Below are 25,268 nucleotides of genomic sequence, written 5' to 3' on the forward strand. Positions count from 1 at the left end.
TGGGGTCAAAACACTAATTTGACATTAAAATTAGAAAGATCATACCATAGGGCACATGTGTACTGAGTTTCAAGTTGATTGGACTTCAACTTCATCAAAAACTACCTTGACCAAAAACTTTAATCTGAAATTTGCACTATCATTTTTTATGTTCAGTGAACCGTGAAATTTGGGTCAAAACACTAATTTGGCATTAAAATTAGAAAGATCATATCATAGGGCACATATGTACTGAGTTTCAAGTTGATTGGATTTCAACTTCATAATAATTGCTATTGCACAAAATTGTGCAATTAGATATTTCTTGCTATTGTGCAATACTGTGCAATTAAAAATTTCTTGCTATTGCACAATACTTGATATGGAATCCTGATTTGGACCAACTTGAAAACTGGGCCCATAATCAAAAATCAAAGTACATGTTTAGATAAAGCATATCAAATAAGCCCAAGAATTTAATTTTTGTTAAAATCAAACTTAGTTTAATTTTGGACCCTTTGGACCTTAATGTAGACCAATTTGAAAACTGGACCAAAAATTAAGAATCTACATACACAGTTAGATTTGGCATATCAAAGAACCCATTTATTCAATTTTTGATGAAATCAAACAAAGTTTAATTTTGGACCCCCATTTGGACCAACTTGAAAACTAGGCCAATAATTAAAAATCTAAGTACATTTTTAAATTCAGCATATCAAAGAACCCCAAGGATTCAATTTTTGTTAAAATCAAACTAAGTTTAATTTTGGACCCTTTGGACCTTAATGTAGACCAATTTGAAAACGGGACAAAAAATTAAGAATCTACATACATAGTTAGATTCGGCATATCAAAGAACCCCAATTATTCAATTTTTGATGAAATCACACAAAGTTCAATTTTGGACCCTTTGGGCCCCTTATTCCTAAACTGTTGGAACCAAAACTCCCAAAATCAAACCCAACCTTCCTTTTATGGTCATAAACCTTGTGTTTAAATTTCATAGATTTCTATTTACTTATACTAAAGTTATGGTGCGAAAACCAAGAAAAATGCTTATTTGGGTCCCTTTTTGGCCCCTAATTCCTAAACTGTTGGGACCTAAACTCCCAAAATCAATACCAACCTTCCTTTTGTAGTCATTAACATTGTGTTTAAATTTCATTGATTTCTATTTACTTAAACTAAAGTTATTGTGCGAAAACCAAGAATAATGCTTATTTGGGCCCTTTTTTGGCCCCTAATTCCTAAACTGTTGAAACCTTAACTCCCAAAATCAATCCCAACCGTTCTTTTGTGGTCATAAACCTTGTGTCAAAATTTCGTAGATTTCTATTAACTTAAACTAAAGTTATAGTGCGAAAACCAAGAAAATGCTTATTTGGGCCCTTTTTGGCCCCTAATTCCTAAAATGTTGGGACCAAAACTCCCAAAATCAATACCAACCTTCCTTTTGTGGTCATAAACCTTGTGTTAAAATTTCATAGATTTCCATTCACTTTTACTAAAGTTAGAGTGCGAAAACTAAAAGTATTCGGACGCCGGACGACGACGACGACGACGACGACGACGACGACGACGACGCTGACGCCAACGTGATAGCAATATACGACGAAAAATTTTTCAAATTTTGCGGTCGTATAAAAAACTAACTTGACCAAAAACTTTAACCTAAAGCGGGATGAAAGGACGGAAGGACGAACGAACGGACGCACAGACCAGAAAACATAATGCCCCTCTACTATCGTAGGTTGGGCATAAAAATTTGAAAGTCTTTTGTAGGGAGAAAGAGTTTACAATTTCATTTTATCCTAAAATTCTGCTTCAACAATGAATATGACTAAGCTTTAGAAACAAACAATGAACTTTATAACTGACTAAAGATGAAATTATACAGTCAAATGTTTTCATTATTCTTGGTCACTTTCTCCGTCACTGGAAAATGTCTGAGATGACAATGATCCAGGTTGTGGTATAATTTGATGAGAAATATGTCTATAATGGTCAAGCCATTCTTCAACCATCTGTTTGACAACTAGTGGACATTGTCCTAATATCTGTAAAGCGACGGTATGTCCAGCCTTTGTAACACAGATATCTAACCATTCATGAAGAATACTCTCCTCTCGACCAATCTAAAATCACAATTTTTCTTCATATATTTTCTATAGATAAGAGTGAAAATGAAAAGCAAAACATAAGGCAATGATGTAGTATCTATAGTAGTTTTTAAGTTAATGTTATTCAACCAATTATCATTCTGGTTTATTACATTGTACATGAATACAAAACAAGTTTTAACTCTGTTATAAATATAACATACAACAGTCAATCAACACCTGGTAAATCTTCATAACCATAAGGTAACAGAAGGAAAATTGCATCCATCGCCTCTAGAATTTTATTAACTCACCTCGGACTGTTTGAGAAATGGAACAGGTAATAATTTCCCTTCGTAATCTACAACCGGTAAGTAGGCAACAGATTCATCATCATTGTTATCAACATTAGCACCAGCACCAATCAAATCATCTTTTACCATTTCCATGGTTACCAACGATGAAAAATGGCCTCTAGTATAAGCCAAAGCTATTGGAGATTTCCAACAAAAACTTTTCTCCCACAGTAATGGCAAATAAATTCCTAAAAATGTAAACAAATGTAATGAAAAGAAAAGTAATACAGATAATGACAAAAAGGGTAATAATTGGTCTACACAGAAACTTTAAAGCCAAAAATAGAAAAGACATATTGAAAAAATGTCAGAAAAGTGTGTTCCTTTACTGATTCTAAAATCTGATTGATAGATTGTTGGTTGCTTAAGGGCATACGATACAGTTTTGATTCCGTATTTACATGTTGATGAAAATTTGCATATATAGGTTATTTTTTACCTGATTAAATCAAATATGTAATAAAAAATATACCTTCATGTGCTACTTTTTGAGTTAAATGAGGTCGAAATTTTGTATATTTGCTCAAAATTCGAATTTGTGGCCGTATTTTCCATTTCGAAAGAAAGACATAACTTTTTTGTTTTAAAAGATAAACACAAATTGTTTTTTGTTAAATAATTTGTAATTTCTGTATTTTATAAGTATTCTAAAAATGTATGCCTTTTTTGTTCAGAAATAACTCATATTTCATGAATTGAGAAAAAAACGTAATTTTTTGCTTTGTATTTATCAAAATTAAAAAAATTGCACTATTTACAGTTTCATAAAATTTGGTCCACATAATCTCCATGAAGAATGAAACAAAATGTCGGTTTAAAAAATGGGGGTCCATGCCCTCGTTTTCAAATTAAATCAGTTTGAATGATAAAAATCAGTCGAAAAATGGATCTTTTCCCGATATGTCACAGTTTGACGTCGCGAAAATAACATTTTACGTTAGCAACATCATTACCTTCCCTGTAACTGTATCGTATGCCCTTAACATCCAGTGGTCTTCAATCAGCAATGCTTTTTATTTCACAGGATAAAGGAGCTTCTTTTAATTCAATGCTTAAAATAAATGCCATCCATGAGACAAATTCTACATATTTCATTCCACAGCTCTCCATGAAAGTACAGTCAATGAGGCATGTGGAAGATAATAATGAATCTCAGATCCTTAACAAATAACATCTTTTTACTTTACAAATTCATTACTGGTACATAACTGGTACATACCCTGAAAACGAGCAAATCCCAGAGTTTCTCCTCTAAAACTTTTAACATACTTAATACCATACACAATTATTGGACGTCTAAGGATATGGGATAAACAGAAAATGTGGGTCTGTTCTAAAGCTGCACCTATAAAAAAAGCAATAATACAATTACATCTTTGCTCATGACATTAAAACTTTGTCAAGAGATAAAAATTTATGAACTGCAAGCAACAATAGACAACTTTCGAGTTCGATGCATTTCCGTCAAAAACACTGGTTTTAGTGAACGTCATTTGTGCATTAAGGGGCGTCGTCACTTCCATTCCAAGTGCTTGGAAAACTATAATTCTATATTGTACAAATTATTCGGCAAATTGAATTCTCAAAATTGACAATCAGCATTGCTGTCATTAGGGAATTGTCATTAAGTACCTACAGAACAACCATTATTTCTAGTTTATCCTGCACAATGACGATCACTAAGACACTTGATGAATGTAAATAGTGCAGGGATACAGGCGACCCCCTCTATCTGGTATATGACGTCATAAAGGCGCGTATAATTGATGAGTTATTTTCCGATAAAGGATGAACTCGAAAGTAGTCTATTAGATTTGTTTTGTATAAGTCCCCTTTTTTATGTTATAGTTTTTTCTAACTGTGAGTTTGAATCCTGCACTGGGCAGGTGCACTTGACTCCAATCTTAATTGACTAGGATTGTCAGTTTCCTTCTGAAGATCAGTGGTTCTCTCCGGGAACTGGCCACCACCAAATAGCACAAAAGTGTTGATAGTGGCATTAAACACTAATCAATCAATCACCTAATTGGTATTTTTTTCTGTTCTCTTACTTACAGTACAATAATTTTTTTCATGCAGTTCTTTGATTGTCAAATTGAAATATACCTGGTTGGCTAGCAATACTAAGTAGTAACGCCCAATCGTTCTGCCACTGTGCTTCATCCAGACTAAACTGTAACATTTCTGCCTGATATGATTCATACTCCTTCCATCGTGGGTAGAACCTAAAAATCAATGTGAAAAATATTAGAAGTTTAATTTACTTTATACATACCGGTATATATTCCGTTATCCAGGAGAAAAAAACTTTTGGACTTATAAGCCAGAAAATCAGTCTTTCATTAAAAAACAACTTCAAGATCACTGACAGTATATGGCCATAATGGGTAGTCAAAATCGATAAAAAAAAAACCTTGACATCTTATCATAGGGTTTTGATTGCATTTTAAGAAATCTTTACCCAAAAATACCTAATTTAAAAAACAACAATTATTGTGTAACTGTTGCATAGCAGTTTTGACTGATCTTTTCTACCCTATTAATTGAAATTTTGGAAAATTGAAAATATAGATTCCTACACTGCAACAAGTGTTACAATATTTCTCTACTCAAGACAGTTAAATTTTAGTATTCAAATTAAAGCTCAAGGCTTGCCGTTCTTTTAAATAGTTAAAATTTTACTGTTGAGAGTGGAGAAATATCCTAATAATTATATTGGTGGAATCTGTTTCCCCTTATGATTTTTATCCTTCCTTTTCAAACATTTGCAGAAATTTGTGTTCTTTATATGCGACATCATTATGCATGGTCATGATCACCTTTAATGAAATTTGATGTCATAATTAACTTCCAACCTATCATTAGCCAAAAACAGATATTTCACAAGTGTGAACTACTTTTTCAGAATTGTTTGGGAAATGTGAAAGTAGTGAAAAAATAGAGAATAAAATGTTTAAACTTACATCATAGCAGCATCACTAAGACTTTCTGATAAAGCATTCCTGAGTGTATTATCTGTGTCGAATATCCCCCATGTGGCTTGGAGAACTGAGTCTAACAGACAATCACCAGCAGTTCTATTCCACAGGGCGTATAACCTACTGCCGAGCCTTTCTGTTAATTCTTTACTCCAGTTTATCACTAAATCTTCTTCCAATTCTATAGATTCAAACAAATCACAAAGATAAACCTTAGTTAACTCTCTATAATAACTGTCATGCCTTACAATGTACAATCATTAAAATTTTCAGGTACAATTATGACACTCACTCAGAATTCAACCAATCAAAATGTTGGATTTGGAATTTGGAGCACTAATTTTGTACAGTGAGTACTGTCAGTAGGGTTTTATGACCCTATGACCTGGTAGTAAGTAGCTCCGGTTACAGTGCAGGCGTTTTGGTGTCAAGATATCTCAGTAGCATGGGTTCGAATTCTGGCGAGGGAAGAACCAAAAATTTGTGAAAGCAAATTTACAGATCTTACATTGTTGGGTTGATGTTTAGACAAGTTGTATATACATAATGTACACAGCCATGTATCACCATCACTGCTGGTGATCCGATGGATAAATCTGTTGTAGAGTAGTCACTGGCTCAGATGTACTTATATATAAATATAGGAATTTCTTTAGATCTTAGTATGAAAGGGGAAAAAAATGAAATGATCTCCAATTATATTGTGGAATATCTATTTTTCACTAATTCAAATCATTTGGACTGATTTTTCTTATTTATTGCAGCTGCATGATGTATGACAATAATTACATGTTTGGCTGTAAAAACTGCAGAAGATTTTTATAGTTAATAATTTCTACTTGAAATACCATCTTTATATTTACATTGTATATTTCTTAAAAAGGAAACTATTTTTTTTGCCTGCCAATTATCAACTTAAAAGTTACCTTTTTGAACATCATTATCCAAGACTTCATCAAACAATTGAGTCTGCACAGGGCTGGGTAAGTTGTTAATGCCTGAAAAGTAAAACACAGTACAAACATGAAAAATTGCTTCACTAAGCAGCCTGATACGACCACAGAGGTTGAACCCTGAACTGTTGGGGCAAATTTGGACACATATTCAAGCTTGATACTGTCTAAATTTGGATTGTAATCAATTTTGGCAAAATATAGGTTTCTGACACACAAAAAATGTGGTCAAAGATCTTACAAATCTATTGTGCAACTGAAGGTTTCTTCTTTCTTCTTGAAACTTTTCAAAAATTTAAAATTCTGAAAAAAAATTATGAAACCCTTAAAAAAAATTGAGCTTCACCTTCAACAACTCCCACACAAGCATTCAACCAACTTCTTGAATCCCTCCTTGGAGCAATTACTCCCAAACTTCCAAATTCCTTAATTCCTAATCTGTTGGCCCCATTATTCTGAAAATGAATCCAACCCTTCTACTTGGTATTAAACATTGTGGTACAATTTCAGAGCAATTGAAATACTTATACACAAGTTATTACCTTGAAAGTATAAAAATGCTAGTTTTGGGCCCCTAATTCCTAAAGGGTTGGGACCACCATCCCCAAAATCAATCCAAACTTTTTCTCCAAAAATTTCAAAGAGATCCATTGATTCCATTCACGTAAACTTAAGTTATTGTCTGGAACATGTGGAAACCAAATTGGACGACGACGCAGACGACTACATCATACATTTTTTTGTACCAATATACGATCCCAACAATTTGTTTGCGGTCGTATAATAATATGTAATAAACTTACCAGTGGGTAAAGAAAATGTAACACTTTCTGACATGATCTGACAAGGGAATTCCCCTTTGCTCTGTCTAAGTGATGCTGATATCAAACGCCGGATATCTGCCGCTAAATCTGGACTTATGTGTGATGGCAGTCTTTTTTTACAATTTGTAGCTGACTCTGTACTGGTTAATAACACAGCTAACATATCTTCTCGTTTGAATCTTATACCTAAATGTACTAATGTATATCCAGGTTGGAAGGCGCTAGGCCGATTCAGGATAGCGGCTTCATCCTGGCTTAATTGTCTATAAGTGTCCCCACCAGAGGCAATATACGCTTCCACAGTTTGAGCTTCACCTTCAACAACTCCCACACAGGCATTCAACCATAACCAATCTTTCTCTCGCATTCGCTTTTTAATTTGTTTGAGTTTACGCTCCATTGATTTATTGTCTTCTTGGTTATTTACAGCAGTGGCCAAACTGGTATCAGATAAACTGGTTTGAACACCTGAAGCACAACCCGAGCCAGTAGGTGATCCAGAAGTTGGACTGTTTTCACAAGACAGTATAGTATTTGTAATTTCTGGAGAAGTTCTTCCTTTACTTGTTCCACAAATACAACACTTGAAACTCCTTGGCCAGTTCTCATAAGTACAACTTTTACATATCCATTTTACTCTTGCATAAGTTTTTTGCCTATTAATATCATTGTTAGATGTTTTATTAGCTGCCTTTGGCGATGATGGCATATCTCGATGGGGAGGTGTCTTTCTTTGTGTTATAGCCTCCCCTGATAAGGGACCAGATGGGACCTTTTCATGAGTAGGAGAGGCACTAGGAGGGGAAGACTTCTTGTTTTTCGGGGTATAGCACTGAACACATCTTACAGCTTTTGGCCAATTCAAATATGTACATGTACGACAGTTCCACTTATTCAGTTTTGAAGAGCAAATAACTTCACTATTTTCTCTATTGTTTCCTGATTTGACAGCCATTTTATAAATGTCCTGCTCTTCATTGTGAAGGTCAGTAATAATAAGTGGTGATCCTCGTGAAGCATGGCAGAGAGTACATTTTATAGCAGCTTCAAAGTTCTGATACGTACAGTATTCACAGGACCACTTTTTCCTTGCTGCATCTGCCATGATGAACTGGTACCTTTCTGATACCAGTCAGGCTGAAGCTGCCCTGAAAATATACAAATATATATATGATTTCATTTTATAGTGCAACCTGATATAACAAATTAAATACATTTATACAAAGTTGTTCTAGAATGTTTAGCAACTTTACAAAAAATGCAAATTGAAAGGAACATGCATGAATTACTGCAAACATGTACATTTTTAAATGTTAAAAATATTATGTTGCTTGTTGTAGCAAGTGTCACCTTGGGCGAGTGTACCAAAATAGGATTCAGATAACCAATTAAACAAATGTTTAATTTCAATTGCTCAGTTTATCCATCTAATTGTAATAATAACAATTTGTAAAACTAAAAATAAAGATTGTGATAAATTGTTTAAATATAACCCATATGATCCAATCACATCTATAGTCAGCTCGTACTGGACCATACATGTATACTCATACGGTCCGACCATACACCTATGGTCAGACCATACGAGTATACATATACGGTCCGGACCTTACGTGTACGGTCCAAATACTCATATGGTCTGGTACATATGATATACATTGTATATATGTAGATATATCACAATGAAAAGCTGTGTATCAGATTACAAATGTTATGTCAAAAATTATCAACAATTAATTAAAATCCAAAGTGTTCTTAGAATTAATTAATTTGCCTATATACATGTATATACAAGTAAAGATTTTTTTGTGATGTTTGTGAAGGATTAACTGATTTTGAAAATAACAGTTATACAACTAAGCCTGGAAAGAACTGAAAATAAATGGCTTTGCACAAAGCAGGAGGAAAATGAATGTGTACAAAATGATAATAAATTCTGCTTTAGAAGAGAAATTTATTGTACATGTAATTATGTTGAACTAAAAAAAAACATGTAAACAGCTTTAATTGTTTAAAATTTGTTACAGTAACATTAAAGTTGTTATTATTATGTGTAAACATTTTGGAAAGTTAAACAATGTACACAGATATCAAATACAAATTATGTATTAAAAAAGTTATATATATTTCTTTTCTAAGCTAACAATTGTTTTGTTTTATCTTTATTCATTATTGAAACATTTTTATTATATATATCTTTATTAGCCTCCCTAAGGAGAGATAGTGATACCAATACAATATTATTGCATAACACAATATGTACAAATTTGAATACACAAAAAAAAACCAAAAAAAAAAACCACATGAACGGAAAAAAAAAAAAATAATAATTGAAAGTACTTTCGACTTAATTCACATTGTTAATTCGGATTGAGAAAAAAAAACAACTTTTGAACTTAATTCATATTGTCAATTAGGAATGAGAAAATGTTTTGCAAAATCTGTAAACATATTTGACGCATAAAAATTGAAAACGTTTTTTCTGCTCACAGTCTAGTTCAAATTCGGTTTCGCATGAGAGTAAAATGTAACAGAAATCTTCATCATCTAAGGAACCAAGAAAGGCACTGAAAGTTATTGGGTTTAAGCATAGTAGCTCGCACCAGAATTCATCTCGAATGTCGGATAAATAGTCACACGAAGAAATTGCGTGAATACACGGGTCGGTGAAAAGTTTACCACATTTATCACATAAAATACTATCACTGTTCGTATTGTGGACCAAACAACACAGGGATACTATGTAATTTGCCTGTTTACGCAAACACGGAAAGTCTAATGCAACTGTCCATGCAGGATGAGGCTGAAATACTTTATGTATCTTCTTGAAAATGTTAAAGTCACTATCTATATTTATACGTTGTTGCCATTCCTTAAGTTCATATTCAAAAATAGATCTGTGAACTATTCGCTTCCATATACGCTGAGACGGAAAATGTCCGCTATTGAAATGTTGAGAGAGAAAAATAAAAGTAACATGTGTGGAGCAATAAGAGTATGGATGGGGTCCATTATTTCTGTATTAATGTTTTTCCCCATTATTCTCTTTTCTATAAACCCCATTCACATCCTCTTCATTTGTATCAACATGATCTCAGGATAAAACAAGAAAGTGTCCCAAGTACACCAATGCCCCATCCGCATTATCATTTTCTATGTTCACTAGACCATGAAAATGGGATAAAATCTCTAATTTGGCATTAAAATTAGAAAGATCATATCATAGGGAACATGTTTACTAAGTTTCAAGTTGATTGGACTTCAACTTCATCAAAAACTACCTCAACCAAAAACTTTCTGAAGCAGGACAGACAAACGGACGCACAGAGGGATGAACGAATGGACGGCCATAAAAAAAGACACATCTGAAATGGCTAGTTCATGAATGAATGGCTACATTGTTTCTTCTAGTATTGGAAAATTTTCAAGGCCCAGCAGGCAGGATTTTTAGTGTGTGTATCAAATAGTGTTGCTATAGACTGTGTGTAACACAAATGGAAATAAAATCAGGTACCGTTAATAACGGTGGAAATTTAAACTACAGCTTAGATGGAGTTTGCTTTGTCCACCTGCCCACAGTGGGAGTGGGCACGGGGTGGGCAATTTTTCTAGCTTGTCCTCTCTGCCCACACATAGGAGTGGGCATGCAATTTCTTTTGTTCAATAAAAAGACTTGCAATCATACCACATCTTCTTTTTTATATGGTTGGCTTAGGGGAAACAAACAGTTTTTCTAGGGCCTAATTATAAGCAAAAACTTAATTGAAGTCAAATAAAAGTGTTTTTTGTTTGTTGCATGGGGTACATTAAGTACTTGCATACATGTACATGTATAAATTGTATGCATAATAAATTGTTAGAGAATTATGACAAAAAAGGAAAACAAACTTATTGGAAAGAGCTATTAGTTTCTGACAAAACTCAATCCCAGCCTTTCCTTTGTAGTACCACTGGCGTCAACGTGATGATCGTAACTGCAATTACGATCATCCCAATATGGGGGACACAAATATAGGGATATTTTAGAAGGCTGATTTCTCCACTCTAACAGCTTATTTTCAGATTTGTTTTATATCAAGAAAAATATTTATAAGCATTGCCATTGAATATGTTTTTCATAAATTATAGAAAGTAATATGAAGTTGATATGAATATCATTCTCATGATGCAGTTTAAGAATACAGGCCAAAACTTTCACTGAATAAAGTAAAGGAAGGCATGAAATTACATTATTTTGATGACTTTCTATCGGTTTGAAATTGTTGCCTGGTCTTGTTTTTTCTTAACCAAACTATGACTATTAAACCTTGGTAGACTACAGAGGAGGACTTAGAGGGAGGGTCAAGGTGCTCCACCTTTTTGTGGGGGAAATTTGGTTGATTGTAAAGAGTATCAATGAAGCATGACTGTAGCGGGCCTACTCTTACACAGCCAGTCCCCCATCACTTTATGAAAATCTCTGGATACGCCACTGGACTACTGTTGCCTATATTTACCATGTGTTGGCTATTTATGTAAAGAAGAAAAAGTTGAAATAGATGGTATACATGTTCATATTAGATTTTTTAAGCTACAAATCCTTACATTTATACGGTATCAGACATGTATTATTGAGGTTAGTCGAAGTAGTTGTTTTAAGCCAAACATATCAATAAGGGATCTACCATGTGATGTTTATAAGGGGGGATGGAATTTGGAAAAAGGCAGGACAGGAGATTTGAGTAAACAAAAAGCCGGATGAACATCTTGGCCAAACAAAAAGGCAGAGTGACAATTTATGTAAAAAAAATCAGGATGAAAAAAAGCAGGACCGAATAGAGTAAAAATAAAAATACAGGATAGAGATTTCAACATAAAAAAATGCAGGACAAAATTATTCATCCTATTCCCTCCCCCAAATAAAAATCAAATAATAGCTCCCTTTATTGACGGTTTCATTGGTTGTTGTTTTTTTCATTCAACAGATATGATTACACTTCTTAATGCTTTATTTTGTCAACCACTCCTTTAAAAATCGTTAATCTGTTAATAAAAAGAAACTATGAAGACTGAATTCCCCAAAAATACAAGATCCTCGAAAGGTACTATTGTCCCTATAAAGTGTAGGGGAAATTTTTTTTAAAATCTCCAATTTTAACAAACTGGTCATTAATGAACTGTCCAATACCTTATTTATATAAAAATATAAAGTTGTTAACCCCCAATGCATTTTAATATTGAACTAGATAAAAAATAAATACGATTATACGAAATCTCGCGAAGTCATAACCATGTGTGCACTCACCAATAAGATGTTACCCTCCCTCAGAGATCGTTCCTCATTATTATCACAATATCAGCTGATAACTTACATTTTTTTGCATACGAGACAGCTATATGTCCTTATTTATCAGAAAATGCTTCCTTGGAACAGACAGTTACGATCTTCTTAAGTAAAAGTTACGATCATCGTTGATAAAAATAAATAAAAGTTACTATCATCATCGTGATTTTTTGTATCTCCATTTTCATTCTTCTTGTTGCTTTTCCATCCTGTCCGAAAAAATATTTCAAAGGCAATGCTTATAAAGATGTTTCTTAACATAATACAAATCTGAATATAAGCTGTTAAAATGGAGAAATCGGCCTGATCAACCCTATATTTGTGTCCGCCATATTGGGATGACCGTAACTGCAGTTTTGATCATCACGTTGACACCAGTGTAGTATGGAACCTTGTAGTACAATTTAAGAGAGATCCATACACTTAATAAACACAAGTTATTGTCTCAAAACTACAAAAATGCTTGTGTTTGGCCGTTTTTTTACCCCAAATTCCAACATGTTTGGGGGAGTTAACCCCTTTTTCAATCCCAGCCTTCCTTTTGTTATATGGAAACTTGTGGTACAATATGTCAGAGAGATCCATACACTTACACACAAGTTATTGTCTGGAAACTAGAATGCCTCTTTTTGGCCCCTTTTTGGCCCTTAATTCCTAATCTGTTGGCCCCATTATCCCTTTAAATTAATCTCAACCTTACACTTGTGGTATTAAACATTATGGTACAATTTCAATCAATTGAAATAGTTATATACACAAGTTATCATCCTGAAACTAGAAAAACAATTGTTTTTAGTCCTTATTGGGCTCCTAATTCCTTAAATGTTGGGACCATCATCCACAAAATCAATCCTAACCTTCCCTTTGTGGTACTGAACCTTCTTAAAAAATTTCATAGAGATCCATTCCCTTAAACTAAAGTTATTGTCCAGAATCCAATGTGTCTTCGGACAACGACGCAGAGGACGACGACATCATACCATTATACGATTCCAAAAAAATGTTTGAAGTCGTATAAAAAGCTTGAGCATGAAATGTTTTACAAATCAAACATGCAATGTTAAAGTGAGGAAATTCATCTCTTCACTTTATTACGTATGAAAATTATTGAATCATTCTTCATGCCAAAAAAAACCCCAGCAAATCACTGAAAGAATGATCAGGTTCTTTAAAGATTAATGTTTATCATGGTTATATAATTATAATATAAATCCAGCTGTCAAGTCAAATCGCATGCAATTAGCTAAGACTCACACATTATTATGCTTATGTGGCAGCTATTTCCTTTGAAATGTGATGGGAATATTGCTTCCCTTAGTAAATGTGGTAGATATTTAGTCAGCTTTAAGCGGTAAAGCCAAGGATCTACTTAGCTTACATGTATTTAGCTCAGTCAATCAATGCTTTGCCTTGTTACACAGTCACGGTGGAGACAAGCAATTTTGTAATGATATTCATGCGCTGTGTAATTCTTCTAACTGTGGGTTTTTATTGTTGGACCCAATGATTCTTGAGAGGGGGAGTGTGACCAGATTGCTTCCCTTAGTAAATGTGGTAGATACTTTGTCAGCCGTAAGCAGTTGAGCTACAGTAAGGAAGTACATATTATAGCTCATTCAGTTAACATGCTGCCTTATTACACAGAGGTCCAAGGTTCAAGTTCCAATGGAGACAAGCAATTATCTAATGATATTCATACTCTCTGGTTGCAGATATATATAGATTTCTCTTTGATCTTTAGTTTAACTTAACAATTTTGGCAAAATCTCAGGTGTTAGCTATAGCTTAATGAACACAAAAATAAAGAAACTTATGAGATCCGCCGCTGAAAAGCCAAAAGGTGCACACTTGTAGAAATAATTTATGCATAATTCGTAATTAAATGACTGCTATGAGAGCACACATGAATTTGAATAAGGGGGGTGTTTGAGACAAATTCTTTTAATATACAAAGTGTGGCCATATTCGTCACTTGAGATTTTTCCCTATACATTGTATATTGTATATATAAAACTACATTTTTCTAAAAAATATTTTGGGGTCATTTTGGGTTTGATTTTAAGCAACTTGGTACCAATAGAAGTAGAAATTGTCACAGGTTTATTGGTTTATTTGGTTATATTTTTTTTATGGATCATTTTCATTTTTTCACAAGTTAACACAAATATTATTTTCTGTTCAGAAATTTGCTATATATATCAACCAAATCAAATTATAAAAATTTATTGTATGTGTTCAAATCAAGAGAAAAACAAAAACACCTTAAAGGGAAACTTCTCAAAAAAATCAAAAATTGATATTATGTCCATTCTATACAGAAATGCTCAAATTTATAGATATTAAATTTTATTCCGCTAGATAAGAGATCACCATCGATTTTAAATTTAGAGTATCAATTCTCTGCATTCCGCCATTTTGTCGTCTTCCCCGATTAAAAATCACGATATGTCTATAAACCACAAAGGACCAAAACTACAGTAACCGATGTAGTCGTAATTGCGTGTCGATATCTTGTCAATTGTACGGTTGTTTTATCTGACAAACTAACTTGATACGGAAAATGATCTTATTTTTTTTAAATAACCATAGTCTGTTATTTTTAAACTGTTAATATTGGAATTAGTTAAAAAGTCAGAGTTTAGATCATAAATAAGTGTTCCGTGAAAACTGTTTTCGTAAATCTAATTCGTTTATAATTCTTTAAAGTAATAAATTTTATTCAAATAAATTCGGATCTTCCCTCATCTGATCACCAGCATGACTAAAGGTATTACTCCCAAAGGTATTGTGAGGGGTGTGAGGTGACACGTCCAGGTATTCAAGCGATTTCCTGTCGGGCTTGCAAGTTCATGCATCGTTTCACTTCTGAAGGTATTGATCAGTGTACACGGCCGATAACTTATAACTCTCCATTTTGAACTATCAGGTGTATAATATACCTCTCTGTCTTGCTTGTCCGAAAGTGATATAATATACTAGTCATTACTAAACTCATACGCTTGTTTATAAATAACATTACTGGTGTAAAGAATATTATTTATAAAAATATAAATAATACCAACAAAAAAAAAGATTTGATAAAATAAAAATCTATTTACATTTTTTTCCCAAGGTTTAATTTGGGGAAATGTAATATATACTCGTTGTCAATAGTAAACAGGACAGATTGGAACATACCAGAAATATTAATTTAAAAAAAATGTACGCACTTGTCGACGATTCATTTCTACGCCTGGATAGAAAGTTACGGAGCTATATCGCAAATGACATTAAATTCGTTGTCTTTTTTTTTAAACATAGTTGGTCAAATAGCTAAAGTATTATTTGTTGTGAGAAGAAGACTATTTTAATATAAGGACGCTCCCGATTATGAATAAATTTGGTTGACGTTTTTCACACTTGAAAAGAATTTCTATTCGTAATTTTTCGATTCCATTCCAAGTGGATCCTTAAATTTCCTGTCAATTTTTTATAACATCTTTTTTTTCAAATACAATGTAGCTGAAGTATTCATGCATGCGTTGTGAGATTTAAAATATTTTGATGAGAACATTAACTCCTAAATATGTAAATAAAGATCGCTTTGGATGGACTAAATTATATAATTGCAATCTGTTTGAAATATTAAAGGTTGGCGATTTTAATTTAAAAAAGTACAATTTTTAGTTCATACACTCGTGTTTAGAAGGCTATTTTTATTTATAAATTTATTCAATTAAAATAATTCAGTATTTTATCGTTACAAAACTACTCAGAAGTCATAATTCATTTAAAAGTGAGCTTATGCAAAATATATAAAAATATACAAAGGCTATCCAGTTATTGTGCGACCTTATTTCTCCCGTAAATTCATTTTAATTCTTTTTCTTACATTTCTGTGTCTATAACTATAACTGACTCCCGTATATTATTATCATTCATACGAAATGTTGTTCACACCTGAAATGCTGAACCGTGACGCCTAGGTGTCACTGAATGAAGATCAAAAGATTAGAATTACATAATGCTAATCTTTTAATTACCTTGAGTTTAACTACGCATTCAACATTCACTAAGTGTCACAAATTAATACACATTTAATTTCCACAGTACAAGCAAGTGAAAATGTTTTCTGAAATGAAGCAAAAAGTTCAGAATACAAACATGTATTTTTTAATACACTATCGATCGTGTCAGTTTCATATGTTTGTTTAAAGTATTTGAAGAAAAAAAATCATAAAAATGTTCTATTGTATTATTTACTTTAATTACTAGAATTCGTATAAAAAATCCACACATGAATCCTACAATCTAATTTAAAAAGTTGCATGGCTATCACTTACTTTTCGTTGGTTGATAGCTACACCAAAAGTCGTCGATGCGCTTTAAATAGCGTTATTAGATGGTTGACGAACAAGACTTAAATGAGACTAATTTCACTCCCGGCATGCTCAAAGACTTAAACTATGTCACATAAGTCAGGAAGTTTGATAAAATAAAATTAAAAATTCCCAATTTTCTCCTTTATTACTTTTCATATCGAAATAAAACTTGGTGAATATGTTTTTTATGGTATTATGAACATAATAAGATGAAAAGTGAAAAATCGCGAATTATCCCTTTAAGACAAAACTATTAACTACATTTTAATAAACAAACATATATATATCTTTAGACAATTCTACATCTTGTACGGCCTTGTTGATAAAAATCCAACCATAAATGCCCTCAAAATAAAAATTTTACGAAAAAATGTCTTTTTACATGAAATATATTGTCTCGTATTGTGTTTTTGACCATGTTACGTTTTTTTTAAAAGCAGGTGACGAATACTTTTGGCCAGGTACTGTAAGTCTGTAGTCCAAATAATTTTGACGTCTCGAAGTAAGGCGTCAAAGAAAAAAATTATAATAGCCTTTCAAGACGTCATTATTATTTGGACTAGTAAGTCTGTATCTTAATTATCTTGACATCCTGGATGCAAACCTGCACATTTGAGTCTGAGGTAAACAAGAATGTGAATTATTACAGATCTAAGTATAACAGTCGTTTGTAAGCAATGTAGACGGACCTTAAAAAATTATGCGTACAGTTACTATCGAAGTCATCATCTACATACAACATGAGGATACACAAATTTATAACACTTCATCAGTCACCAATCGTGTGATTGAGTCAGAGTACATATTGGACTGACTGCGTTTTCGCCATCAAACGCATCATTTTCTTAATTTATCATTACCGATTGTTCATACCAAAATGACTCTGTAACGTCTTATTTTTTCACATCATCTGTTTGTTTTTAAACACACATGAAAACAATAACAAAGTGCAGTGGAGGTCTACGATTGGTGAATATATATAACGAATCCTAAACAATCGAATCAGTCAATATTTTACGAAACGAAATCAAGCACTAACAGACTAAGATTAAAATACCACGTCGAAGACACTGACATGTGAGCTGACATGGAAGTAATATTTAAATATTTTCAATATTACTACCATGGTCAGACGCAGGCGCGGATCCAAAAAGGGGGGGGGGGGGTTCCGGGGGTTGGAACCCCCTTTTTTTTACCGATCAATGCATTTGAATGGGAGCATATAGCTGGAACCCCCCCTTTACTCTGGGTTGGGAACCCCCCTTTTTAAAATGGCTGGATCCGCCCCTGAGACGGATATATATCATAAATGATATTTTTTCAATGACCACAATTTATTAAGGATTATTATGTTCGGTGAATATATAATTACAGGTCAATTGTCGCAAATGAGTTTTGTTTGAAAATAGCAATTGGCTCAAATTATAGTAGTCTCAGATCTTGTCAATAGCAATTGGCTGGGGCGTAGCTGGGTCCTTTTGAAGTGCACGCCAACCAGTGTGGGGGGGGGGGATTGCCCCCCCCCAAGGTTTTTTTTGGCTAGACGCAAAATGGTGCGTTCTGAAGGCCTAAAATTGGTTTGAATAGCAAATTATTAAGACTGTATTTAATAATTTTTTATTGAGAAACATCAAAAATCTGCCCTTTGTTTTTTAGCTGCAACAAAAACGTTCATGGCCTTGTCTAAGTTTACCTGAAAATCACGGTGGATGTGCATTAAACCCAAAGCTGACAATCTGTCATTTCTCATTGTGGAACGGATGTACGTTTTCAAACCTTTCAGCTGTAGCACTAGCAACGGACATTGTAAGAACACACAGTATTAATTGTATCAATAGACGGATACAATGCGGGATTAACGATATCAAGCGTTTGACACAGTGTTGTCGGCACTTTATCACTAGGTAGGATTCGACAGCGAGCTCGCCAGCGTTCAACCTCTCTCTTGAAGTCTTGAATGCGTTGACGCCTTATTTCGACAGGAAGGTTTCAAAACAGAACAATATGAAGTAGCCTTTCAAAATATCACAATAATTTAAAGAGGGAATTCAGATTACCATGATTACCCTTATCGTAATTTACGTATAAAAGAGGGGCGAAAGATACCAAAGGGACAGTCAAACTTGTATAAAGGTTACTGTAATTCATTAAATTGTTCAGGGTCGGATCCAATGTTGCGAGATAAAAATGGAACAAAAGTCAATTGGTTATGTTTTGCCAAAATTATGTACGAAATTTACAACCCTTATATCCAAACAAAGACGTGGGTTTACAACCCCTGCAGCCCTGTTAGTTCCACGAAGCGCATTATATATTTTTTTTATTGAAATAGAGTTAATATACCTTGTCGGAAATTTGAAGGTGTGGACATCTTTCCATTTGTCGGTCAAAAGTTGTAATTTTACATCTTTTCCTAAGGATGTCGAATCTTTCAACAAAGAAATATCTGGATAAGATGGTCCCAGATTTTTTTGTACTATCTTTGACATTGACACTGATGTGGCGCTAAAGCTAAGTTCTGACATTGTCAATTTGTGACGTTTCAGAGTCTATATTGTCCTGATTTGTTGCTGGTTGTGTTTCTGCATGACTATCACTATTGGTACTGTTAGTAGGATTTTTAGTGAAAAAATCGTCTAAAGTTTGCCATTTAGGCTTGTCACGCTTTGAACTGCTCATGTTTATGTTGCTTTTTATGCTTTTTACGTTGAGTACCGGAAAATTCACGCAAATAAATTAAAAACGATTTCGGTCAGAGTTGATTTTACATATTGAAATATAATTGTGACGTTATTAAAATAGTTATACTGTATCGTTTTCTTATTTGCTTGGTTAAGTTAAATTTTATATTTCGTTATTACTCGTTTGTATATTTATTTTATTTTCCGGCGTAAATAATTTTTTTAGACCCCACTATGTGCACGCCATGGCGTGACAGCGTATATGGAGCTACGCCCCAGATTGGCGCAAATGGACTGTTGCTTTTTAAACTATATTGATTTGATCATAGATGTAATACCCATATGATTTGATAAAGCATTCTGTATTCTGTATATATACATTATTCTTTCAAGTCTTCATCAAAAGAAATTTATGGAAGATAGGCTTGAATGCCCGCTAAGAGGGGGCCCGATCCAGTCATTCCCTACACAATCAACCAATTTTTTTTCCAGAAAAGGGGGCCGTGACCGCCCCCTAAATCCGCCTCTGCACATTTTGGTAACTTATGGTCTCTGATATATATGACATTAAAAGAAAGAAACTAAAACAACTGATTGGCAAGATAACTATCAATAAAGTTAACATTTTCTATGGACGTCAAGTTGGTTACTTATTCCCTATTCCCTATTCGTTACCTATTCGTTACCTATTTCCTATTCCCTATTCGATACCTATTCCCTATTCCCTATTCCCTATTCGTTACCTATTCCCTATTCCCTATTCGTTACCTATTCGTTACCTATTCCCTATTCCCTATTCGTTACCTATTCGTTACCTATTCCCTATTCCCTATTCGTTACCTATTCCCTGTTACCTATTCCCTATTCCATATTCGTTACTTATTCCCTATTCGTTACTTATTCCCTATTCCTTATTCGTTACTTATTCGATTTTTAGCTCACTAGGGCCAAGTAAGCTTTTCTCATCACTTGGCGTCCGTCGTCCGTCGTTAGCTTTTACAAAAATCTCCTCTGAAACTACTGGGCCAAATTTTACCAAACTTTGCCACAATCATCATTGGGGTATCTAGTTCAAATAATGTGTCCGGTGACCCGGTCAACCAACCAAGATGGCCGCCATGGCTAAAAATAGAACATAGGAGTAAAATGCAGTTTTTGGCTTATAACTCAAAAACCAAAGCATTTAGAGCAAATCTGACCGGTGTATCAGGTCAAGATCTATCTGCCCTGAATTTTTTGAGATGAATCGGACAACCCGTTGATAGGTTGATGCACCTGAATTGGTAATGTTAAGGAAATTTTGCTGGTTTTGGTTATTATCTTGAATATTATTATAGATAGAGATAAACTGTAAACAGCAAAAATGTTCAGCAAAGTAAGATCTACAAATAAGTCAACATGTCCAAAATGGTTTGTTGACCCCTTTAGGAGTTATTGTCCCTTATAGTCAATTTTTAACCATTTTTCGTAAATCTTAGTTATCTTTTACAAAAATCTTCTCCTCTGAAACTATTCGGCCAAAATAAACCAAACTTGGATACAATCATCATTCGAGTATCTAGGTTAAAAAATTGTGTCCGGTGACCCGGCCAACCAACCAAGATGGCCGCCATGGCTAAAAATAGAACATAGGGGTAAAATGCAGTTTTTGGCTTATCACTCAAAAACCAAAGCATTTAGAGCAAATCTGACACTGGTAAAATTGTTCATCAGGTCAAGATCTATCTGCAACAAAAAAAGAGAGATTTTAACGACCTCAGCTGGCTATACAACCCTTGCACAATCAACTGAATTTTGCAGAAATCATTAATAGGATAGATTGCCCTTATATGATGATTTTTTATTACCTTTTTGGTTTTTTGGCAGAAGGGGGGGGGGGGGGGGGGGTAGCACAACAACAAAACAACTTCACAACTTTCTCATTACTTTGCATTTCTCATTAAATAAATTTTACAAAAATTCTCCCCTTAAACATCTGTCAAATTTAAACAAACTTGGTTTAAATCACCACTAGGATATCCAGGGACCACTGTGTATGATGACCCTGTCTGCCCATATGGCTGAAATAAAACTAAGGTTTCAAACGCACTTTTAAGTATTATATCTCTGAAACTAAACGACAGTACAACAGTTGCATTTATCATGCATCAATTGTAAATAAAAATATCAGGTGAGCGACACAGGGTCCCTAGACCCTCTAGTTAATATCCTTCTCCACGTTTGTTGTACGTTGCACCTTTTAGAAAAGGATTTTCAATTGTGTTCATATCTCTGTTGGTAATAATGTGTTCTTATAGATGAAATACCACTATTAGAGCGTATGTACCCGTTCCAGCGCTCGGATAATACCCGGTTACTTATTCGTTTCTTATTCGCTTTTAATGCGCAGGGTATACGTTCCACCTTGAAATAAATCGTTTTTTAATTGTGTTCATGTCTCTGGTGGTAACAGTGTGTTCTTACAAATGAAGAGACCCTATTAGCGTGCATGTGCCCGTTCCAGCGTTCGGTTAATACCCTGTTACATATTCGTTACCTATTCGTTACCTATTCGTAACCTATTCACTTATAATACGTTTGTTGTACGTTGCCAAAAACTGCATTTTACCCCTATGTTCTATTTTTAGCCATGGCGGCCGTCTTGGTTGGTTGACCGGGTCATCGGACACATTTTTTAAACTAGAAACCCCAATGATGATTGTGGCCAAGTTTGGTAAAATTTGGCCCAGTAGTTTCAGAGGAGAAGATTTTTGTAAAAGCTAACGACGGACGCCAAGTGATGAGAAAAAATCGAATAAGTAACGAATAAGGAATAGGGAATAAGTAACGAATAGGTAGCGATAGGGAATAGGGAAAAGGTAACGAATAGGGAATAGGGAATAGGTAACGAATAGGTAACGAATAGGGAATAGGGAATAGGTAACGAATAGGTAACGAATAGGGAATAGGTAACGAATAGGTAACGAATAGGGAATAGGTAACGAATAGGTAACGAATAGGGAATAGGGAATAGGTAACAAATAGGTAACGAATAGGGAATAGGGAATAGGTAACGAATAGGTAACGAATAGGGAATAGGGAATAAGTAACCAACTTGACGTCCATTCGGACACCCTACCCCACACTTAAGGAAATGATATTAAAAAATACTTTTTTTCGCCACTAGGTGCAATGTGAAGCTGAATAGCTACGGTTTACTTGAGAAAAAATCCAGGGTGTGCTTAGGCTTATTTTTTTTTTAATTAGGTCCAAAGTTGGGGTGGGACACCCTACCCCACCCTTACGGAAATGTCAATAAAAAATACTTTTTTCGCAAATAAGTGCAATGTGAAGCTGAATAGCTAAGGTTTACTTGAGAAAAAATCCAGGTTGTGCATAGGCTTAGTTTTTTTTTTAAATTAGGACCAAAGTTGGGGTCGGACACCCTACACCACACTTAAGGAAATGTTAATAAAAATACTTTTTTCGCCACTAGGTGCAATGTGAAGCTGAATAGCTAAGGTTTACTTGAGAAAAATTCCAGGGTGTGCTTAGGCTTAGTTTTTTTTTTAAATTAGGTCAAAAGTTGGGGTCGGACACCTTAATCCACACTTAAGGAAATGTTAATAAAAAATACTTTTTTCGTCACTAGGTGCAATGTGAAGCTGAATAGCTAAGGTTTACTTGAGAAAAAATCCAGGGTGTGCTTAGGCTTAGTTTTTTTTAAATTAGGACCAAAGTTGGGGTCGGACACAATACACCACACTTACGGAAATGTTAATAAAAATTACTTTTTTCGCCACTAGGTGCAATGTGAAGCTGAATGGCTAAGGTTTACTTGAGAAAAAATCCAGGGTGTGCTTAGGCTTAGTTTTTTTTAAAATTAGGTCCAAAGTTGGGGTCGGACACCCTACCCCACCCTTACGGAAATTAATAAAAAAATACTTTGTTCGCCACTAAGTGCAATGTAAAGCTGAATAGCTAAGGTTTACTTGAGAAAAAATCCAGGGTGTTCTTAGGCTTATTTTTTTAAAATAAGGTCCAAAGTTGGGGTCGGACACCCTACCCCACCATTACGGAAATGTTAATAAAAAATACATTTTTCGCCATTAGGTGCAATGTGAAGCTGAATAGCTAAGGCTTACTTGAGAAAAAATCCAGGATGTGCTTAGGCTTAGTTTTTTTTTAAATTAGTTCCAAAGTTGGGGTCGGACACCCTACCCTACCCTTACGGAAATGTTAGTAAAAAATATTTTGTTCGCCACTTAGTGCAATGTGAAGCTGAATAGCTAAGGTTTACTTGAGAAAAAATCCAGACTGTGCTTAGGCTTATTTTTTTAAAATTAGGTCCAAAGTTGGTGTCGGACACCCTACCCCACCCTTACGGAAATGTTAAAAAAAAAAATACATTTTTCGCCACTAGGTGCAATGTGAAGCTGAATAGCTAAGGTTTACTTGAGAAGAAATCGAGGGTGTGCCTAAGCTTTTTTTTAAAAATTAGGTCCAAAGTTGGGGTCGGACACCCTACCCCACCCTAACGGAAATGTTTATAAAAAATACTTTTTTCGCCACTAGGTGCAATGTGAAGTTGAATAGCTAAGGTTTACTTGAGAAAAAATCCAGGGTGTGTTTAGCCTTATTATTTTTTTTTAAATTAGGTCCAAAGTTGGGGTCGGACACCCTACCCCACCCTTATGGAAATGTTAATAAAAAAATAATTTTTTCGCCACTAGGTGCAATGTGAAGCTGAATAGCTAAGGTTTTCTTGAGAAAAAATCCAGGTTGTGCATAGGCTTAGTTTTTTTTTTAAATTAGGACCAAAGTTGGGGTCGGACACCCTACACCACACTTAAGGAAATGTTAATAAAAATACTTTTTTCGCCACTAGGTGCAATGTGAAGCTGAATAGCTAAGGTTTACTTGAGAAAAAATCCAGGGTGTGCTTAGGCTTAGTTTTTTTTTTTAAATTAGGTCAAAAGTTGGGGTCGGACACCTTAATCCACACTTAAGGAAATGTTAATAAAAAATACCTTTTTCGCCACTAGGTGCAATGTGAAGCTGAATAGCTAAGGTTTACTTGAGAAAAAATCCAGGGTGTGCTTAGGCTTAGTTTTTTTTAAATTAGGACCAAAGTTGGGGTCGGACACAATACACCACACTTACGGAAATGTTAATAAAATTACTTTTTTCGCCACTAGGTGCAATGTGAAGCTGAATGGCTAAGGTTTACTTGAGAAAAAATCCAGGGTGTGCTTAGGCTTAGTTTTTTAAAAAATTAGGTCCAAAGTTGGGGTCGGACACCCTACCCCACCCTTACGGAAATTAATAAAAAAAATACTTTGTTCGCCACTAAGTGCAATGTGAAGCTGAATAGCTAAGGTTTACTTGAGAAAAAATCCAGGGTGTGCTTAGGCTTATTTTTTTAAAATAAGGTCCAAAGTTGGGGTCGGACACCCTACCCCACCATTACGGAAATGTTAATAAAAAATACATTTTTCGCCATTAGGTGCAATGTGAAGCTGAATAGCTAAGGTTTACTTGAGAAAAAATCCAGGGTGTGCTTAGGCTTAGTTTTTTTTTAAATTAGTTCCAAAGTTGGGGTCGGACACCCTACACCACACTTAAGGAAATGTTAATAAAAATACTTTTTTCGCCACTAGGTGCAATGTGAAGTTGAATAGCTAAGGTTTACTTGAGAAAAAATCCAGGGTGTGCTTAGGCTTAGTTTTTTT

General features: G+C 34.3%; 1 protein-coding gene across 3 annotated transcripts; it reads right to left on the minus strand.

Moving 5' to 3' along the window:
• Nucleotides 1–1,828: 1,828 nt before the first annotated feature.
• LOC143072492 (ubiquitin thioesterase Zranb1-like) lies at nt 1,829–17,867 on the minus strand. Of its 3 annotated transcripts, XM_076247430.1 has the most exons (9): nt 17,750–17,845; nt 12,544–12,724; nt 7,172–8,340; nt 6,342–6,413; nt 5,401–5,596; nt 4,544–4,662; nt 3,657–3,782; nt 2,396–2,625; nt 1,829–2,117 (listed from the first exon to the last, which is right to left on the minus strand). In XM_076247430.1, exons 3-9 carry the CDS (start codon nt 8,295–8,297, stop codon nt 1,893–1,895), a joined length of 2,094 nt encoding a protein of 697 aa, XP_076103545.1. In that variant the 5' UTR covers nt 8,298–8,340; nt 12,544–12,724; nt 17,750–17,845; the 3' UTR covers nt 1,829–1,892. The 3 variants fall into 3 exon arrangements, with proteins under 3 accessions (XP_076103545.1, XP_076103544.1, XP_076103546.1); XM_076247429.1 differs by lacking the exon at nt 12,544–12,724 and having other exon boundaries at nt 17,750–17,867; XM_076247431.1 differs by lacking the exon at nt 12,544–12,724 and having other exon boundaries at nt 17,737–17,847.
• Between the last annotated feature and the right edge of the window lie 7,401 nt (nt 17,868–25,268).

This window comes from Mytilus galloprovincialis, chromosome 4 (assembly GCF_965363235.1).
Source record: "Mytilus galloprovincialis chromosome 4, xbMytGall1.hap1.1, whole genome shotgun sequence".
In the NCBI taxonomy this organism is placed as follows: domain Eukaryota; kingdom Metazoa; phylum Mollusca; class Bivalvia; order Mytilida; family Mytilidae; genus Mytilus; species Mytilus galloprovincialis.

Coding starts and splice junctions, on each gene's coding strand:
- LOC143072492 (XM_076247429.1), bottom strand. CDS start 8,297: ATGGCAGATGCAGCAAGGAAAAAGTGGTCCTGTGAATACTGTACGTAT. Junction 4,663..5,400: donor CTTAGTGATGCTGCTATGAT/GTAAGTTTAAAC, acceptor ATTGATTTTTAG/GTTCTACCCACGATGGAAGG. Junction 3,783..4,543: donor TAGTATTGCTAGCCAACCAG/GTATATTTCAAT, acceptor CTTTTTTTATAG/GTGCAGCTTTAGAACAGACC.